Genomic DNA, 21,560 nt, shown 5'->3' on the forward strand with positions numbered 1-21,560 from the left:
TTGTTGGTAACGGAATCAGTTGAAAACGGCTGGACCGATTTGCATAATTTTTTGTACAAACGTTCGTCATACCCCGAGTTAGGTTTTTAAAGAAAAAAATATTAACCACGCTTCCTTTTACGCCCACTATTACGATTTATCTAAAATCTTTATATTTGCCAAAATAGTGAAGATATCGGTTTGATAATTATTACACGAGATACTGTTGGCTTTCCATCCAACCCTAAGTACTTATTTAGGGGCTGAGGAACTCGCCTACTTTTAAATCTATCTCTCTATATGTAAAAGAAAGTTGTGTTAGTTACTACTCTTATAACATAAAGACCGCCGGTCTGATTTTAACGATTTAGACAAATTCGGAATTGCCTCTTGGCAGAAAAGAATAGAATCCAAAAAAATCGCGTGAAAATGTGAAATTTGAACATTTTTATTTTGACTTTTAAAATGTACAATAGTAATGTTTTATATTGCATATTTTTTCCATTTTGACTTACTATTTTCGAATGTACATTTGTAGTGTTTTTTTTAATTCTAATATGATGTGTAGGTTTTTTTGGGTAGTATAAAGCCATAACGGATAAAACTGTTATTTATAAATTTTATGTATTTATTCGTAATACCCAATAAATACATAAAATCTATAAATAACAATTTTATCCGTTGTCGCTTTATATGAAAATTCTAAAATCGGGAAAAATCGACAATTTTTCAATGGAATCGAATTTCAAAATAATAGTACATTCTACCGACAAACTATGTAAGGACCTTAAAAATTTGCCGCAAAAAATCAGCGAACCATTTGAAGATTAGTTTTCTTTTTTCTATATTGAAGTGTACATGTTTTTATTGGTTTGAATTCTGAATGAATAATATTTAAAATGAAATGAGGGCGTAATACGATGTTAAATGCTTTCTACTCCAGGACCTACATCGTGCTTCAGCTGGAAGATGCGAACACATTTAAACAAACAAAAATGACCGAAGAAGTGTTATGGGGTTAATTTAAAAAAGTGGACCTGCTCCTTTCATATGACAATAAATTGTCAAATGAGAACACAAAATGCAAAATACATTGGGACTGCAATCAGTCAAATACCGACTATAAAGAACGCAAAATAGAAATTCTTCCTAAACATTCAAGATACCTTTAATCGCTTTAGCAGATCATGATATGGGTCATAACCCCTGATAACGGAACAACCCGATTTCAAGTATATTCTACATTTTAACCATATTTTTCGTACTAATTTTAGCTTATGTTGATAATTTAAGAAGAAACCATCTTTGCAAAAAATTATCACGTTTTGGTATCACCATCATATGATTTAAGGTATTTTCGGGGTCTTGGCCACTTTTTTCATTTTTTTGCCCTTATTTGACATCTTTGTTTCTAAGGGGGAAGAAAACCTCTTCTTATAAATTTTTATTTTTCGGAAAAGTACACATCTTAGTCTTGAGGCTACCTGGGGTAAAAAACCCTTGGGGTAGAAAATCATCTTACAGATAATTATCCTCATAGGAATTTATTTAAGTATAGTCCCCACATTAGTATACCCCCAAGTCCACTTTCCCAACCAATGTGTGGTCAGAAAAGAAAATTTTGTAATCCATTGAATTTGTAACCCCCGAGAGAATATTGGTTGGGAACGTAGATTTGGGATGTACGTCTATATAACGTAAATTGTGGCAGAAACATGAAAAAAATACGAAATTATAAAGTAACTTTATTGGATCTCCACCGCACAATTTAAATGATAAATAATTAATGCCCATCTTACGGTAATCGGAGCAAAAGAGTAATTTTTTTTGGCTATTCTGCCAACATTCTGCGTTCAAGTATGAGGTGGACAAAACTGAATACCACGCAGTACGGGATTTAAATACAAATTTTAAATTATAGCTCATTTGAATGCTTTTTACAATATCAAAAATTGATCTGAATTTTGACATGGGGCTATTATAGATGTTCTCAAGAACCGTTTATCTGATTTTAACGATTCAGACAAAATTGGAATTGTCTCTTGGCAGAAAAGGATACAATCCAAAAAAATAGCGTAAAAATGTGAAACTTTAACATTTTCATTTTGACTTTTGAAATACACAATGGTAGTGATTTATTTGGCATGATTTTTTTATTTTGAATTACTATTTTCGAAAGTACATTTGTAGTGCTTTTCTTTTTTTTAAATATGACAACGGACAAAATTGTTATATATAGATTTTATGTATTTATTGGATAAATGGAACTATACGAACAATATCATTTCAGAAGATAATAAGCTATTAACTGAAAACATCAGTAGTACCGAATTATCTGGTAGTGAAACTGAATAGATGATGTCGCCATAATTTAACGCGGTCACACCAAACTTGAGTGATAATCTTTCTTCTATATCTATAAAAGAGGAAAATGTTTGTTTGTTTGTAATTTATGGACTCGAAAACCGCTGAACAGATTTTCTCAAAAATTTCTATGTATACTACAACATCGCCTGAAAGTAACATGGGCTATATAAATGTTTGAAATTCCACTTGGAACTGGATATATAGCATCAGAATCGGAGGTACCTCCAAAAGAATATTTTGTATATGCACATATCTATTGATCGACTACAGATACAGTCTCCAAATTTTTGGTACGTGGTACTATTGAAATAGGTTCAAATTTGGATATAGCTCCCATATATATTTTCGGCCGATTTCAAGCATTTGATATACCAAACACGATATGTATCTCCACTTTTAATGAAATTTGGAATGAGTAACGGAATTGGAATGTTTGAAAGACTCAAACATGTGTGTGGAAATGGGATTGGTGTTTCACACGCTTATCTAAATATTATTTAGTTTTTAGTTTACTTATGCTAAGTACTTACATTCTTATCAACAGAATTTACTCTTCAGTTTAGTGATAATTTTGTATTGAACTATTTACGTACGACTATCTTTAATAGTTTTTGTAAATTATAATCTACCCAACGCTGTGTTTGCCTGCTGCATAAGATAACGAGCATGTAATAAAGATTTTATGACCCCCACAAGAGATATGCAGGCAAGACAATGTACGCAAGATGAGTCGCGTTGGTCTGTCACCAATTCATATGTATTCTTGAATAGAAAGTAAGGGTTGCTAGATAGTGTGTAAGGTTAAGAATTATTTTGTAAGCTAGCACTTAAGATGGAATTATGAAAAAATAAATTCGGTGTCGAATCAAGCATCATACGAGCATTTTCATTCTCCTCTCAAATATTTGGTCCATCGAGCGCTCACTTTAGCGAAAGTCAAGGAACTAGCAAACATCTAAAATCGAATCAACAACAATCAAAAACTATTTAACATTAGGAACAAACAACTTTAACAACATCAAGTGTGGTAACAGCAGTTAAACAACTCACCAACCACAATATAACAATCTACAAAACTCAACAACAACATTGATCAACAATCGCAAACAAAAAAAAAAAAAAACAAATCTACAAAAAAAAAAAAAATTAAACATCGATCAACTACAACAACATTTTTAAAAGGACTTATCAAAATGCCTAGTTGCCAAGAAATGTACTCTCAACAATACGCCATCTTCAAAGTGTTAGATGCTATGTTGCAGACGGCGCGAGGTAGGAAATATCGCAGTAATACCATATTTCTATGATAAAGCTGGTCGAAACCAAAAAAGACAAGTTATATTTAACAAAACTGCTTGAGAGACTGGAAGTCCAGATGAACAGACTGCTCGACATTCGATCAGAAATGGCGAGAGAAGGTGCCGGAAATGATTTTACGGAAGATCAGTGGGAGCAGTCCGGAGAAGATTTCAACAAAGCTCAGATGCAAATAACAGAATGGTTGACATCTTTAGAAGCGGCAGAAAGAAAATCCGTAATGGTCGAAAAAATAAAAATTCCAGAGTTTAGTGGACGTCGTGAAGATTGGAACTCGTTTTATGAATTATTTCGCACATTAGTGCACGAAGATAAAAATGCCTCAGATCAAGAGAAGCTGTTTCGTCTACGGTCAGCTTTTAAGGGGGATGCACTGCAGATTATTCGAAACATGCCGTTAACCAGTTCAGCATATGAAGGGGCTTTGGAAGCATTACGTAAAAGGTACGACAATAAAAGGAGTCTGTATGGTCAGTGACCATACTTTTGGTCGCTACTGTGCGTTTGAATTTTAAATTTTTCGGCTAGCGGTACACAATATGTACATTGGTGCATATTAACAAATACATGCATACGTGCTGCCGCTAGCCAAGCACTTTCCAATAAATCCTGGAATATTCAACAGCTCTGGCAGCCCAAAGCCAGAATATTCCCGGACAGTTCGTCAAACATCTTGAGAGCGACAACATACAAATCGAGTGCCCCGTGAATCGACAAGTGCCCGCGAAAATCATCAAATCGAATCGTGAAGCAAACTAGTTAAAAATTAAATTTAAAATTACATTACACAGCATTACATTATAAAGAACAACATTAACATTGTACAAACACCAAAAAAATTGAATTACAACATTGTACACAATTAACAGAAAACAAATTCTAAATTAAACAAATTAAGTTACAACAAACAAAATTATACATTAAACGAATCAAACATTTGTACATACACACAAACAACAAAGATTTGAATTACAATAAAACAACACATGAAATACAATTACAAATTAAATATCTAATAAATTATACAAAAAAAAAGGAAATAAGGTCAAAGGTAAAGTTAAAAACATTTGGTCCTTGACGAGCCAGATTGTGTTTTTTAATAAATAAATTAAAAAAAGTGCAAGTGAAGTGAAATTAAAATACAATATAAAAATTTCATAATAAGTGAACTGACTCATAAGTGAACGGTACTCATAAGTGAACAATAAAAATTGAACAACAAAAAGAAACCAAAGCAAACAGTGAGTAAACAATAAATCAAAAAATGAAAATACATTCAACAAAAGTGTTATAACAAAAAACAAAGTGAAAAAAAGAAAAAAAAAAGAACAAAAAATAAGTGTTTCAACAAAACAGTAGACCCTGGCAAAACACACACATGCATACGAATACAGAACAGTGATCAGTGGAAAGCAATAGTGATAAAGCAACAATATACGAATGAGAGACCAGTGGAAAAATTAAAAAGAAAAAAAAAAAGTAAACCACAGTGGGTCCAAACAGAAAAAAATATATAAAATTTATTAATTTTATAATTAAAAAATAATAATAATAATAAAAATAGTGAATAATAAATTTATTATATCCACAGAAAAATAACAAGCAGCAAGCAAAACGACAATTAAAAAGACACAACGGTTCGGGTATAACAAACAAAAACCAACAAAACAACCCAGACTCAACAGAAGGAAGAACAAGAACCGAGGGGTAACACAACACATTCCCAACTTTACAAAGAGAGGCAAAGTGAGTACGAATGACATTTTTTTGTGCTTTTGAGCGTGGAATCGAGAAAGGATTGCAGTGTGCGGCTAAATTTGACACCGACACTGTGCCTTTAGATGATAGAAACGCTGTTTTCCACATATAATTTGACACCCATTGACACAATTGACCCAAACTCAGCGTTATTTGGGATCTTGGACTGATGTTGACCCTTTATTTAGACCTGGGGAATACACAAATACGTCCTTATTTACACATACACACAAACATCTAGATTTCTCTCAAAAAATAGTTGGAAATTGTGGAAAATTGTTTCCAAATTATGGAAACTAACCCGTAAATTGTTAAATTGAGAACATTTTATGGAAAATTTGGAATTTCTCTCCGTCGTTTTGTGGAAAGCTGGAAAGTTAAGACTCTCTTTTGAAACTTATTTGTCTGTCCGTTTACAGTGGAACCTTTGGCAAATCAACACACCCTTATTAAATATAAAATTTTGGGGCCATTTTGAAAAAAAAAAACTTATTTATTTACATGTTTTGGAAAAATCAATGCTTGTTTTTGGAAACTTGCCCTCTCGTTTTGTGGAATAATCCATTTACATTTAACTTGCGATCTTTGGAAACCAATTTTGGCGCAAATTATGGCGTCATAATGGCGGTACAACAACTTAGAAAAATTATCAGACATTTTGCTAAATATTTTACATACCAAAAACAACACGAAATCTACGTGGAATATTATGGCGCAATTTTTTGGCGTCATAATTTACCAATACAAATAACCTTGCTATCGTACATATTTTGTGTGGAAATTTTCTTTTGAAAAATTGCTGGTTACCCCCTGACACATACATACATCCACAAGAAATATTTTGCATCAACACAGACACATCGGAATATCACTAAATAATTATAAACGCCATTTTGAGAAAAAGTTATTTTGGGAATTCTTGGAAATAAGACCTGTCTTTTAAACATACAAGAAGTTATCATAAACTTCTTTTGGCGGAAAAGCACCAACATTTTTAAGGTTAACTAACCTTAAAAATTGCAAAGTCAAATTTTTTAATCTTACATATGATACAGCGTCTTATCTTTTCTGGTATTTCTTCTCAAAATTTTTGGAAAAAAAATCCATATCACTTTTAAATCATACATTTCATCTTGGGGTACATAGAAAAATTTCTGGAGAGACACTTTTACATTTATGCGTATTTTTTTTTTTGGATTTTCGACAAAATTATCTACTTTTTGGAATTTTGATTGAATGAACAAATTTGAAAACTTAAGATGCGATTTCTGACTCAACAGTTTTTACGAATAAGTCATTTTTGTCGAAGTCTCAAAAAAATATATTTTTTAAACAATTTTTTAAATATTTTTGGAAACGTTTTGGAATTTTTATTCTGGTGAACGGCTGGCACTTGACCCAAAAAATATTTGCTGATTCTCTATAATATTCTAAAAAATCGGTGCTGCGATAATCTAATCTGCGACCCACAATATTTCTTTTTATGAAAGAAAGAATATATCTAAAATTTTAAACAATTTGGAAACTTATTTGCCGCATAAATTACTAAATATATCACAATTCTGTGGAATTACAATTTTTGAAGAAACTTGGAAGAAGAAATTGTCAAAAAAATTATTTATCCAAATCTAGCGTTTATAGAGTATTTGTTGACCCAGACAATATTCAAAAGTTTTTTTATATTTGGATAATGGATAGAAGATTGCAAGACTCTACCATCGTGGAAAGCTTTTAACAATTTTTTGACCCACAAATTCAAAACGCTTGAATCAGTAGGGAACATAAAACCAAACTTGTCAAAACCAAATCAGCAGACTCAGAGCAGAAACGATTATACAAAGAAAATGAGATTTACAAGCAGTTTTCAAGCGAATATTAACCAGAAAGCCCAAAATTACAAGGGTAAAAATGCAAACATTCAGCAGCGATCCCAGACTCAGTACCAAAATACGTGCCAAATTTGCAAATCTAATCATTTCATACGATATTGTCCACAATTTATCGCTAAAAACGTAAATGACCGGATTCATGTGGTCAAAATGGCACACCTGTGCTACAATTGTTTATCGTCTAACCATGGCGTGAAAGATTGCAAAAGTCGTTTTGGATGCAGAACATGTAATTTGAAGCACCATACTATGTTACATAAGGGAACTACAGCACAAGAGGAAGCACGCCCTAGCACCAGTGCTGCCGCTCTAACAACACTAATACAGTCCACATCAAATCAAGAAAACGCGAATATAACAACTTTGACACTACAGGATGACGGTAAAGTTAATCCTCGTCCAGGAGACACCCTACTTTTTACAGCCATGGTTCAAATCGAAGCGAATGGTCATTATTACGACGCACGAGCTATAATCGACTCTGGATCACAATCTACCTTTGTTACTGAGAAATTAAAGAATCGTTTAAGGGATGGACATAGGCCCACTCATCTTTACAGTTGGAACACCTATGAAATCGATTGGTACCTTATTAGCTCAAAAAACTGTGTTTGGATGGATAATTGGCGGACCCTTACAGGATGAATCACAAAAGAAGAGACAAATATCACTTTGCAATACTACATCGATGGAAAAAATATTAACACGTTTTTGGGAAGTGGAAGAGACCCCAAAACAGGTTTTGAGATCAGATGAAGACGTATTATGTGAACAAAATTACTTGAAAACTACCAAAAGGAATTCGGAAGGGCGATATATTGTGACCCTCCCATTCAAAAAATGCGAAGAAATTGGAGAATCAAGAAATATTGCTTTAGCCCAATTTTATAGAATGGAAAGAAAGCTTATGAAAAGTCCGGAGATAAAGGAATTATACGATAGCACGATCCTTGAATATCTAGAACTCGGGCATATGAGAAAAATATCTTCAAATGACATAAACAAGACTCCAAACTATTATCTGCCACACCACGCAGTCATAAGACCTGAAAAGATTACATCAAAATTACGAGTTGTTTTCAATGCATCAAGTCCAACGTCAAACAAGCGAAGTCTCAATGACAACCTATATGCAGGTCCGGTTTTACAGCAAGATATTGTATTACAAGTACTAAAGTGGAGATTTTTCAGACACGTTTATAATGCTGACGTTACAAAGATGTACAGGCAAATTTTATTGGACCCTAGTCAAACAAAGTTTCAACGAATATTATTCAGAAAATCTTCGTCTGACCCTATACAAGATTATGAATTGTTAACGGTAACATTTGGGGTTAATTGTGCACCTTTCCTGGCTCTTCGAACTCTCATTCAATTAGCTGAAGACATAAAAGACACTTATCCACTAGCATCGAAAGTAATTTTGGAAAACCTTTATGTTGATGACGTCTTAGCGGGAGGTCATTCGATCGAAGAGACCATAAAATCTCGCAAGGAATTAGCAGCTGCTATGGAATCCGCTGGATTTGAGCTAATGAAGTGGACTGCTAATGATCCAAAATTAATAAATGACCTGCCCAAAGAAAAGCTTAGCCCAGTGAATTCTCTGGATATTTCCGATGACGCCTCGACAAAAACACTTGGAATACGTTGGAACATTGCTGGAGACTTTTTCAATTTCACTCCACCCTCAATGGACATTAGAAGAGCTTATACAAAAAGGGAAGTTCTCTCAACAATTGCTAAATTATTCGACCCATGTGGGTGGCTTGCTCCCGTTGTAGTAACCGCCAAACTAGTTATGCAACAAATTTGGCTTGATAAGATAAACTGGGATGACACTCTGAAAACAATGACACTTCTGAACTGGCAAAACTTTGTTAAACATAGCGCAGATATTAAGCATTTAAAAGTCCCAAGGTGGATAAATTACTCCAAAAATAGTGTTGTAGAAATTCATGGATTCTGCGATGCCTCGGAAAAAGCATATGCAGCAGCATTATATATCCGACTACAGAATGAAGACAACGAAATCAAAACGTCATTGCTTACTGCAAAAACAAGAGTTGCTCCAATCAAAAAAATTTCACTTCCCAGATTAGAACTTTGTGGAGCCGTCCTATTGGCGAAGTTAGCATCAACAATATTGAACAATCTCCAGATATCAAACTTTTCGGTTCATTACTGGACAGACTCAACAATCGTGCTGGCTTGGTTGAAAAAACCACCTTGCCATTGGTCAGCCTTTGTGGGAAATCGTACATCTGATATCTTAGAAAATAGTGGAGCCGAACAATGGAATCACGTAGACTCTGAGGATAACCCCGCAGACATTGCCAGTCGCGGATGCCCACCCAGCGAACTTATAAACAACACACTCTGGTGGCATGGACCGCAATGGCTCAAAATTCCTAAAGTTCGATGGCCAGCACATAAAATTCCCGATGATACAAACTTAGAAACAAAAACACTAAAAGCACTGACTCTATTCGAAGAAGAAAGTGACCCTCTAAAAAATTACTCATCTTTGACAAGGGTTTACAGATCATATGCATATGCGTTAAGATTTTGGAAAAACACTGGAATAAAAAGACGAAATCTTAGAACCTCTTCAATGGAACTCACCGCTGAAGAAATTCAGGATGGTAAACGTGCTTGCATAATTCATACCCAGAAATTCTTTTACGCAGCCGACTATGAATCACTTGGAAGGAAAGTTCGAATATCGTCTTCTAGTTCATTACTGACACTCAATCCTTTTTTGGACTCAAAAGGGATCATGAGATCTAATGGCCGATTAGTACAATCGCCTGCGCTAACTTACAATGAACGGCATCCAATAATACTCCCACATGGAGCAATATTAAGCAAACTATTAGTAGATTTTGCTCACAAGATCACATTGCACGGCGGTAATCAGTTGGTGACCAGATTATTAAGGTCCGAGTTCTGGATATTCGGACTAAAATCGTTGGTTAAACAAACAATACATAATTGCAAAATATGCTTAATTTACAAGAAACGCACACAGAATCAAATAATGGCATCACTACCTCCTGAACGAACTCTCTTGGCAAGACCCTTTATGAATACAGGCGTAGATTTTGCGGGACCCTTCAATATTAAAAGTTATTCTGGCAGAGCCTGCTTCATTACGAGAGGTTATGTCTGTTTGTTTGTTTGCTTCGCTACCAAAGCCATTCATTTGGAACCCACAAGTGACTTGTCGACATATGCCTTTCTTGCCGCTTTTTCTAGATTTATTAGCCGACGGGGCTGTCCGTCGTGTATCTACTCCGATAACGGGACCAATTTTGTGGGAGCAGTTGATCTGTTAAAGCGGGATCGACTAGCCTTCATGAAAAATATACAAAATAGTACAGTTCAAAACAATTTTCATCAAAATATTAGTTGGAAATTTATCCCGCCTGGCGCTCCGCACATGGGTGGCTTGTGGGAGTCCGGGGTTAAATCCTTTAAAAATCATTTAAGAAAAAGCATGCCAAAAATGAACTTTACTTTCGAAGAATTCACTACAATTTTAACCCGCATAGAGGCATGTCTTAACTCTAGACCCTTGAGTCCAGCTAGCGAAGATCCTAACGATTACGCGCCTTTAACCCCAGGTCATTTCTTAATCGGTACCGCGATTTTAGCTCCGCCCGAACCCGACGTTTCTGATCAAGATATTAGTCTGGTTAATAGATGGAAAAGGTTAAAAATAATCTCCCAATATTTGTGTAATCGATGGAAGGTTGAATATTTACATGAGCTTCATCGACGTACGAAATGGAAATATCAAAAGGATAACCTTAAAGAAGGTGACTTAGTTGTGATTAAAGACGAACGTTTGGCACCAAATGAGTGGAAACTCGGGAGAATTATCAAGACCCATCAGGGAACAGATCAAAATGTTAGAGTAGTAGACATAAAAACTGCTGGTGGCAACATCAGCCGACCCATAACGAAGGTTGTCAAGTTATTTTCCGACTAATTAGTCGGACCCCTCCTTTCAAAGAATTAGTACTCCTTCTTCTCTTTTTCACAGATGGCAGCATATTTACCAGTCCAGAATTGGAGAGACGAAGAGAGCCCAAGACGCCCTGAAAGGAGAGAATCCCGTCGCTTAATTTCAGAAAGAAGCCCGCAACGCCCCGACCGCAACCCACATCCACCAGAAGCCCACCCAGCCCGCGAACCAGCACCAGTACCCAATAGAAGCAACCCAGCCCGACACTTCGAACGCCGCCCGAGTCCTGATCGCAGTCACCGTAGCCGTTCTGAAAATAGACCAGCCCCCAGAGCTAGAGGAGCACGGCCAGGCCATTGGCAATACTCCTGCGGACTGTGTCAGCAGGACCATGCTCTGAGCTCGTGCCAGCGGTTTAAAGACCAAACTCCGTATCAGAGATACGAAACCACTGAGCGGCGGGGATACTGTCGAAACTGTCTGGCACGATCGCATTTGGCCCCCGATTGTCCATGCATTACGGGTTGCCGACGATGCGATTATCGACACCACACCATGCTACATGGGGCGCCACAGCTCGAGGATACCCTACAGCCCGCTCAAATAAACGAGCCGCCTTTTTCGTGGGATCTCGTCTTTGTACCCACTGTCATGCTGCGAGTTACCACCGAAGATATAGACACCCACTATACGATACGGGCGTTGCTGAGTAAGTCAGCTGTAATGTCCCGCATAGGGTACTCTACCTTCCAACGGATGGGTCTGAGGTCATTTTTATACCAAGATCGTCGTTTTACGACCTTCAAAATAATGAGCCGGCGATCTAATTCAACATGGGCGCTGAAGGTCAATGCTCTTGTGACAGATGAGCTGCCGAGACGAATTTATTCAGACCCCATACTAGATGACCCAACCTCATATTTTACAGAGCAAGCACTTGCGGACCCAGACCCTAGAAGCAATGTACCCATAGACTTGGAATTAGGCGCAGACACGTATTCTGCCATAAGAAAAGATGGATGTACCGCGGCTGGAGTGGGTGATGTTCAGGCGTACAACACTAACATGGGATATGTCTTCGCTGGACCAATTAGGAACATGCCATCGATGTGAAAAGACGCATATTAGCACGGAGTCATGGGGGCGGAGAATGTATGGTCAGTGACCATACTTTTGGTCGCTACTGTGCGTTTGAATTTTAAATTTTTCGGCTAGCGGTACACAATATGTTCATTGGTGCATATTAACAAATACATGCATACGTGCTGCCGCTAGCCAAGCAATTTCCAATAAATCCTGGAATATTCAACAGCTCTGGCAGCCCAAAGCCAGAATATTCCCGGACAGTTCGTCAAACATCTTGAGAGCGACAACATACAAATCGAGTGCCCCGTGAATCGACAAGTGCCCGCGAAAATCATCAAATCGAATCGTGAAGCAAACTAGTTAAAAATTAAATTTAAAATTACATTACACAGCATTACATTATAAAGAACAACATTAACATTGTACAAACACCAAAAAAATTGAATTACAACATTGTACACAATTAACAGAAAACAAATTCTAAATTAAACAAATTAAGTTACAACAAACAAAATTATACATTAAACGAATCAAACATTTGTACATACACACAAACAACAAAGATTTGAATTACAATAAAACAACACATGAAATACAATTACAAATTAAATATCTAATAAATTATACAAAAAAAAGGAAAAAAGGTCAAAGGTAAAGTTAAAAACAGAGTCTATTCACACATTATGTGGACAGCCTATTAGATGTGCCAAGAATTAATGGATCATCAGTGCACAGTATCAAGAAGTTATTGGATACAGCTATAGAGAGCATTGAGGGAATCAAATCCATGAATTTGAAACTAGGAGATGCATACCCAATTCTGGCACACATAATAGTGCGCAAATTGGATAAAGAGAGTCTGTTACAATATGAACAGACAATACAAAAGTCTACGGAAATTCAAGATATCAACGACGTTCTAAAATTCTTGAAGCAAAGATATCAAACTTTGAATTCAGTTTGGTCTATAGAAGATGGAGATAAGCAGAGATTCAAGCGACAATACGGTTTTGAAGTGACAGCAACAAACAGCGAAGAAAATCAACAACAAGAATTTCCAGAAATTGTCACGAGACTAAGAAATGATACGCCGATTGATCACAAACACAAGCTGACTTCATTAAATCCCTTTTTAGACGAGAATGGCGTGTTGGAGGTCGATTACAGTTAGCTTCGCTAGCGTATAATCATAAACATCCTATAATACTCAATAAATCAGAGCTGAGTGATCTAATTATTAAGGGCGCACATGTGAAAACGCTCCATGGTGGAAATCGGATAGTGGAACATTTGCTAAAAAGAAAATTTTGGATTATTGGATTGAAAAACAACTTAAATCGGCTGAATCGGGGTTGCGTCAAATGTATACGATATAAACGAGAAAATCAATGCCAGCTAATGGGAATGTTACCAGAATATAGAGTTAATGTATCAGCACCGTTTACACATTGTGGTGTGGACTATGCAGGACCAATATACATGAAGTGTTCAAATGGCAGAGGTCAGAAAACATATAAAGGATACATTGCGGTATTTATATGCATGACAACAAAGGCAATTCAATTGGAACCGGTTAGCAGTTTGACGTCAGAAGCATTTCTGGAAGCCCTAAAGCGCTTGTTTGCCAGAAGAGGTAAAAGTAGTCATATATATTCTGACAACGGCACAAACTTTGTTGGAACAGTTAAACATTTGGATAGGGATTTAAAGGCCGCCATGAAGGAGAATAACGCCCTAGCACCTATATTAGCGACAGAAGGAGTGCAGTGGCATTTTATTCCCCCGGCAAGTCCCCACTTCGGAGGAATATGGGAAGCGGCGGTTAAATCAATGAAATATCATTTACGAAGAGTTATTGGTTATATCAGATCGAAGCCGTGTTAAATTTGAGGCCGCTTTATAACACGGATGATAATGCTGGCGAGGTGGGAGTCCTCACACCTGGACATTTTCTAATCGGAATTCCCTTGATAAGCTATCCAGAAACGAGCAACGAACACAAGTTTACAGCCCTAGATCGTTGGAAGCAAGTGCAGAAAATGAAAAATTGTTTTTGGAAGCAATGGAAATCAAACTATCTAGAAACACTCCAACAACGATACAAGTGGAAAACCCAAAAGAAGAATATACAGAGGGGACAAGTGGTGATAGTTAAGAATGAGGAAACACATCCTGGCCGATGGCCGTTAGGTAAAGTCGAAGATGTCCATCCAGGACCGGATGGGTTAGTAAGAGTCGCCACTTTAAAAACCCAAGCAGGGTTGATAAAGAGATCCGTGAACAAGTTGTGCCCATTAGAAGGCGTAAAAACTGATGAAAAACGTGACAGCTTCAGTGGAAAGAGAACCGGCAATCTGGCAGGCTACTTAGTGCTTTTGCTTCTTGCTTTAACTCATGTAAAATCTACGGTCGCTGACAGCTTAACCAATATCACAGAGCTGCAGGAGTCAACCGCACTATACTTGGACCAGGTTGGATCAGTGAATGTTGTAGCCTCGAAATGGAACATGATCATAGTTTTTAATATGCTTCCATTTTTTTGAATCCATGGAGAAATGCGAGACCGTGTTAAAAACGATGATGCCACTATGCGTAAAGTTGCAGATATTCGAGCCGCAGTGCGACAATATTCTAAGAACTATGGAGAGGCAGGTTCGGAGTCTACAAGACACTAACGAGTTCTTGTTCTCGAGAACTAGTAGGAGGCCCAAACGAGCGCCATTAGAGTTCATCGGGTCACTCCAGCACATCCTATTCGGAACTATGGATGCGAAGATAGAAAAAAAAATAGAAGAAAGCCTGCAAAACTTATTGGAAAATCAATATAACCTGAAGTTCATGATGCAAAAACAAACCTCGGTCGTAGAATCTACGGTTAATATTCTGCGCACTACTATGGAAGATGTAAATACCAACTTCAAGAAGATACAGGATCAGATGAACAACATAACGGCGGCTATGGAAGAATCAAACTTCGTTTATAGAGAGTCGATTCGGTTTTTCATGGTAACCAAAGATTTGGACGCAATAATCCGCGAGAACGAAAGAGTACAGTCGAGTATGATAAACCTGCTTATTGACATAAACCATGGGAAGCTCAATCCAGCCTTGATTACGCCGTTACAACTTCAGGAAGAAATGACCAAGATAAGAGAGCACATGCCTGAACACCTCAAATTTCCTGGAAAAAAATATGATCAAATTAGAGCGGTATACAAACTTCTTACTGCTAAGGCAGCATTAATTGAGGACCGACTGATGGTTTCAGCTAATATTCCATTGTTCACGCAGCACACGTCTCAGCTACATTGGATCATCCCCCTGCCTATTAGGCTGAACGGTGGGAAAGTGGTAGCACAGCCATCGGGACATTATCTGATATACAATTTCAACAGGGATGCCTATCATATAATGACGCAAGCTGAGTTAAACATATGTCAGCTGTACATTGATTATGAATATGTTTGCGAAGGTAATTGGCCATGGGTCGACGCAAATGACCATTCGTGTGAGGTGTACTCTCTTAAGCCCCTAAATGCACCGAGATGCCAGTTCTCTGACAAAGATGGAATCGCTATGGACGAAGCTGCAAGCCAACAACCGCTGGTTGTTCAAAGTTTTTCAACCAACAACAGCTCACGTATCCTGCAGTCGAGATTCACAGCAAATAGTCCAGCTACCGAGTCAAGGCATCATTACGATGAAGCCAGGATGTACATTAAGGGTAAAAGGAGCAACAATTTCAACACCTTTCAATCTTGAATCGAAGAAGGTCGTGGAAGACAAATCATCCTTCGTAGCAGACATAGACCGGCTGTCTAATTTCTCGGTCATGCCTTTAGGGCCGATTGTGGTAAATCACTCAGCAAGGCTAGCGGAAATAGAGTCTCAGTTGAAAACGATCGATGCCTCACAGCTTAATCTAAAAGGGTTGAATTTTCGTCACATCTCCGGGCACTTATCTCTAATGGTGATGGTAGCCGCCTGCATAATAGCTCTAATATGTTCAATCAGAAGATGCATAAAACCGACAAGAGTGGCATCTATTCACTTTGCCCCCCCCGCAGAATGTTTGAAAGACCCAAACATGTGTGTAGAAATGGAATTGGTGTTTCACACGCTTATCTAAATATTAGTTAGTTTTTAGTTTACTTATGCTAAGTACTTACATTCTTATCAACATAGAATTTACTCTTCAGTTTAGTGATAATTTTGTATTGAACTATTTACGTACGACTATCTTTAATAGTTTTTGTAAATTATAATCTACCCAACGCACAGTGGTCGAGGTCGTATGGGAACAGCGGCCAAAAATACTTTCAGTGCAGATATCAATATGAATCTTTGGTTATGGTACCGTGATGGGATACAAATAAAAAATGTGACAAAATGGATATGGTCGATGCATGTTTTGGCATGGTCCCCTTACAACGTACCTCCCGAATAAGGGTTATTTGGCCAATTCTTGTCACATTTCTGCATCATATTATAATGTTATTTGACATTTTACGTTCTAAGGAGTTAAAAAGTAATCTTACTGAAAATTATTTGGAACAGTCCGCCTTCAGGTACCCCCAAAAATAGAAGCATTTTTTTATACAAATCGAGTCCAGATTTGATTATTTTTTGTAAACAAAATAAAATAACAATTTAATGTAAAATTAAATCAAAGTTAAAGTTTGCACAAATAATTTGTTTGACTTAAGGCCCTATTGAAGTTGGAGATAATCGGTCAAAATTTAGGTATAGGTCCCATCCATTCGATTCATCCAATTTGGCTTATATTGTGCACCAAACTTGTAATATTAGCCCGAATAGTATAGAATATACGTACGACCTGAAAATAAGTATGCCAAATTTGATCGAGTTCGGTTCAGAAATAGATATAGCTCCCATATATATTGTTCATCCGATTTGTTATTTTTGTCCTCCGCAGCCGTAATATGCACTCTGTAACAACGATATTTGGATATGTCTCAAATATATATTTTCGTCCGATTTGCCTTTTATTGTGCACCAAACGTGTAATATTAGCCCAAATCAAATTTAGATATAGCTCTCATATATATCTATCCAATTTTAAGTTAATTGTGCACCAAATGAATAATACAAGACCGTGTTTAAAAGGCGCAAATGCCTCGACAAATTTAGTAGAAATCAATTCAGAGGAGGATATCCCTCCCATATATTAGTTGTTTTGTACTTTCAATTATTACTGTAATCATAGATGGTATGATTTAATTCTCACAAATTCCCCATTAAAACCTTTATTTGTTATGTGACGGTCTACTAAGTATGCAAAGTAGTGTAAGGTATCATGACATGTAAGACTTTCTTTACTGGTTATTGTTTGGTAACGTTCGCTGGCGGTTAATAAGATCTGTGTTTTTTGAAACACGAGAATTTTTTGGGTATGATTTAGTCGAAACTTTTTTATATCTTTGTTTCTAGACTCCACGACCTCCTCCTAAAATTATCTAATCGATAAAATGACAAATTTTTAATGTCGGGTGCATGTATTAAAATTTTATGAACTGTGGCTGGAAGGTAGTGCCATGGATATATATTTGTTAACTCTTAAGCAGTTTCCAGTGCAAAGGCCTTACATTTTTCGACATTATTATTATACCCAGAAGACAATGCTTGCAACATTATTGAACACACCTCAATTACATTCTTATCAAACCCAAACAACATAAACATATTCTATGTCACTAGCACCATAGAACTGACAAAATTCCAGCGAAGTCACTTCAGTATATTGGGCATAACGTACACATCTGACAAAATCTGAAAGTTTAATTAGCACTTTTAGAATCTTAGGGTCATTACTAATGGCGTGAAAAAAAATCACATTGGAGGATTCAGGGGGGAAAACAATTAACACTTTAACTGAAATCCAATTTTTGATCTGAAAGGCAACTCAGAACACTCACATCTTCTATATTATACACATATACTAAACATACAAATTACTGCACTAAAAATAAGTCAACACCTTGCTTTTCAATAATAATGCCAAGATTTGTCATTTTAAAATGTATTTAATTTTGTAATACAGTTCTATTTTTACTCCACTTTTTCTATGATCCCACTGAAAAAAGCAAGTAACTACATTTTCTCTTTTTTGATGCTATTTTTGAAGTGGGCTGTTAGAATGAGGCCAATATTAATATGTTTTCTAAAAAGCTTAACCCCTTAAGAGTTCATTTGTACACATTTGACAAAAAATATCTGATTTTCATTTTTGAATTTTGGCCAATGGCAGCGACCACTGTGCAACGCTGTGTTTGCCTGCTGCATAAGATAACGAGCATGTAATAAAGATTTTATTACCCCCACAAGAGATATGCAGGCAAGACAATGTACGCAAGATGAGTCGCGTTGGTCTGTCACCAATTCATATGTATTCTTGAATAGAAAGTAAAGGTTGCAAGATAGTGTGTAGGGTTAAGAATTATTTTGTAAGCTAGCACTTAAGATGGAATTATGAAAAAATAAATTCAGTGTCGAATCAAGCATCATACGAGAATTTTCATTCTCCTCTCAAATAGGGAACAAAAATAATTTTGCCAAATTTTATTGAAATCGGTGAAGATTTGGATCAGCTCCCATATATATTTTCGACCGATTTCGTTTATTTAATGCCTCAAACACGATATGTATGTTCGATTCCAAAGAATTTTAAAGTGTGTGCCGGAATTTGATCAGAAAATAAATTTGTCAAATTATATTGAAATCGGTTCAGGTTTGGATATAGCTCCCATATACATTTCGGCCGATTTCATGTCATTCAGAATGTGTGGCGGAATTTGGTTACAATAATAAATTTGACAAATTGGAATATGATTTTGTTAAGAAGCATTGGCCCACAAAACCCTTGCAATGGTATTAGGCTAACAGTAAAAAACTACACAAAAATATAATTAAGGAAACGATTATTACGGGAAAGTATGTTGCTACCTCGAATTCCATAATTGCAATATAAATGCCACTCAACTTCAAACCATTGCAGATTCCTACACGTTTGGCTTTTGCTATGAAATTAATAAATCCGAAAGACAAACTCTTGGTATATGCAGACTAGTTTTGACATGTTCCAGCTTTCCTCATGGTCAGCGGTGCCTGGCATGTTCACGCGTTCGTAGACCGAGCTATTTGTTTGTTTTCGCATAAAAGTATTACAATATTTACTTTTTTAAATTTTTGTTTTATTTTTTTTTAACCAACAAATATTTGTGCATAAAATTTTCAATGCATGTAAAATTAAAAGGAGTAGCGAGTTTGTTATATCCTCAAATTGATACTATTTGAAGTTCTTAACAAATTCTCCAGCCGAGTTGACTGAGATTTGCATTTTCAAACTTTTATTTTTAAAGGTTTTCTTCACTGGTATGGGTATTTAACGTTCGATCCTTTATCATTTCGACAATATAGAAACAAAATATTGTTATGATTTCAGCCAAAGTCGATGATACAAGTTCACCAATTTATGGGTGTTTTGTTCTGACTAAACATTCCGCAAATACGCAAAATACGTGAGCGATTTCTTAATGTAAAATTATGAGCTTTCTAAATAATAATTATAGTAATAATACTTACAATAATCAGTTTTAAATACTTGTATATTTTACATTTTGAAGACAATTTAAATGTGTTTTCCCCTTGGTAATTCGCATTTGCATTCTGTTCTCAACAAATATTGTAAGTGTACACATAACATATGACCTATTCCGACCTATTCCATTATCGCAAGTTATCATATTTTTTATTGATGTGGTCACTGGAAATGGTTAATAACATTTTCGTCAGCAAACTTCAGCAGCTGAAACATTAACACGCTTAAAGTACTCACTTATTAATCGCATTTGAAGCGACCGAAAAGAAGCTTACTAATCCCATTTGAAGCAAAATAGGTGAATATAATATAATATACTATTTTGAAGAAAAAATGACAAAAATATCTTTTATCTACAATTGTCGAATATAAATCCTCATATAGTATAAGAGTAAAAACGATGTAAGTTCAGCCGGGCCGAACTTTGAATACTCTCCACCATTGTGAACGAATTTGGCAATTTTCAAAAAAATAAAATCCGTTAAAAATTCTGTTGAAGTCCTCAAAATACCAAATGTAGCCATTATATTAGAGTCTATGCAACGACTTGGACCTATACAATACCGAATATAGGGAGATACCATTATACCAAAACGACAATTGACAATTTTCTTTCATAGGCTGTAATATCCATTACGAACTTCAAATACAAATTTTGATACAATTCCGGTGAATAATGTCGCTAAAATCATCAAAATACCGAAGATTGGGAGGTACCATTATGTGGGGGCTGTACCAAAACGTGGACCTACTTGACCCATTATCAATACTAAAAGTCCTGCAGAAATAATATACATTAGAGTAAATTTTATGAACATACTTAATTTCGTTCGGAGGCTAGAGTGATTTCCACATACGAAGAGACTTTGTTTATACTTCAAACTGGTATAATTTTTGCAGTAGAAATTAATGTTCAAATCTTAATGTTCGAACTAGGGGGACGTCAATTTGTTAATTTCGAGTAGAATTTATAAAAAAGAATTCGGTAACTGACCTCTTCGATGATGGAAATTAAATCTGCTGAAAATTTACTCAGTTATATTTGGGCCTTCGAGTCCAAAAAAAGAAGAACCAGCTGATTTGCAACAAGTAAAAAAGCAGTAAGTTTTGCAGTAGAAATTAATGTTCAAATCTTAATGTTCGAACTAGGGGGACGTCAATTTGTTAATTTCGAGTAGAATTTATAAAAAAGAATTCGGTAACTGACCTCTTCGATGAGGGAAATTAAATCTGCTGAAAATTTACTCAGTTATATTTGGGCCTTCGAGTCCAAAAAAAGAAGAACCAGCTGATTTGCAACAAGTAAAAAAGCAGTAAGTTCGGCCTGGCCGAACTTTGAATACCCTCCACCCTTTGGAACGAATCTGGAAATTTTCAAAAAATAAATCCGTTAAAAATTTTGTTAAGATCTTAAAAATACCGAATATAGCCGTTATATTGGGGTCTATACGACGTGGACCTATATATGTATTGTTCGTTATAAACCATTACCATATTATAGACGGTGAATGATGTAGCATCACCAAAATACCGTATATAGGAAGGTACCGTTATATCGGAGCTATGCGAAGACCTG

The 21,560-nt window shown here is 36.0% G+C and overlaps 2 protein-coding genes across 2 annotated transcripts; both read left to right on the forward strand.

Moving 5' to 3' along the window:
• The first annotated feature begins 3,751 nt into the window (after positions 1 to 3,751).
• LOC105262271 (uncharacterized) lies at positions 3,752 to 4,422 on the forward strand. The gene is made up of 2 exons (XM_011296832.2): positions 3,752 to 4,133; positions 4,289 to 4,422. The coding sequence occupies exons 1-2, from the start codon at positions 3,752 to 3,754 to the stop codon at positions 4,420 to 4,422; spliced, it is 516 nt and encodes a 171-aa protein (XP_011295134.2).
• A 567-nt stretch (positions 4,423 to 4,989) lies between these two features.
• LOC131804409 (uncharacterized) lies at positions 4,990 to 12,525 on the forward strand. The gene is made up of 2 exons (XM_059127251.1): positions 4,990 to 5,409; positions 11,359 to 12,525. The coding sequence occupies exon 2, from the start codon at positions 11,359 to 11,361 to the stop codon at positions 12,391 to 12,393; it is 1,035 nt and encodes a 344-aa protein (XP_058983234.1). The 5' UTR covers positions 4,990 to 5,409; the 3' UTR covers positions 12,394 to 12,525.
• Positions 12,526 to 21,560: the final 9,035 nt, after the last annotated feature.

Source organism: Musca domestica, unplaced genomic scaffold, assembly GCF_030504385.1.
Source record: "Musca domestica strain aabys unplaced genomic scaffold, Musca_domestica.polishedcontigs.V.1.1 43, whole genome shotgun sequence".
Lineage (NCBI taxonomy): Eukaryota > Metazoa > Arthropoda > Insecta > Diptera > Muscidae > Musca > Musca domestica.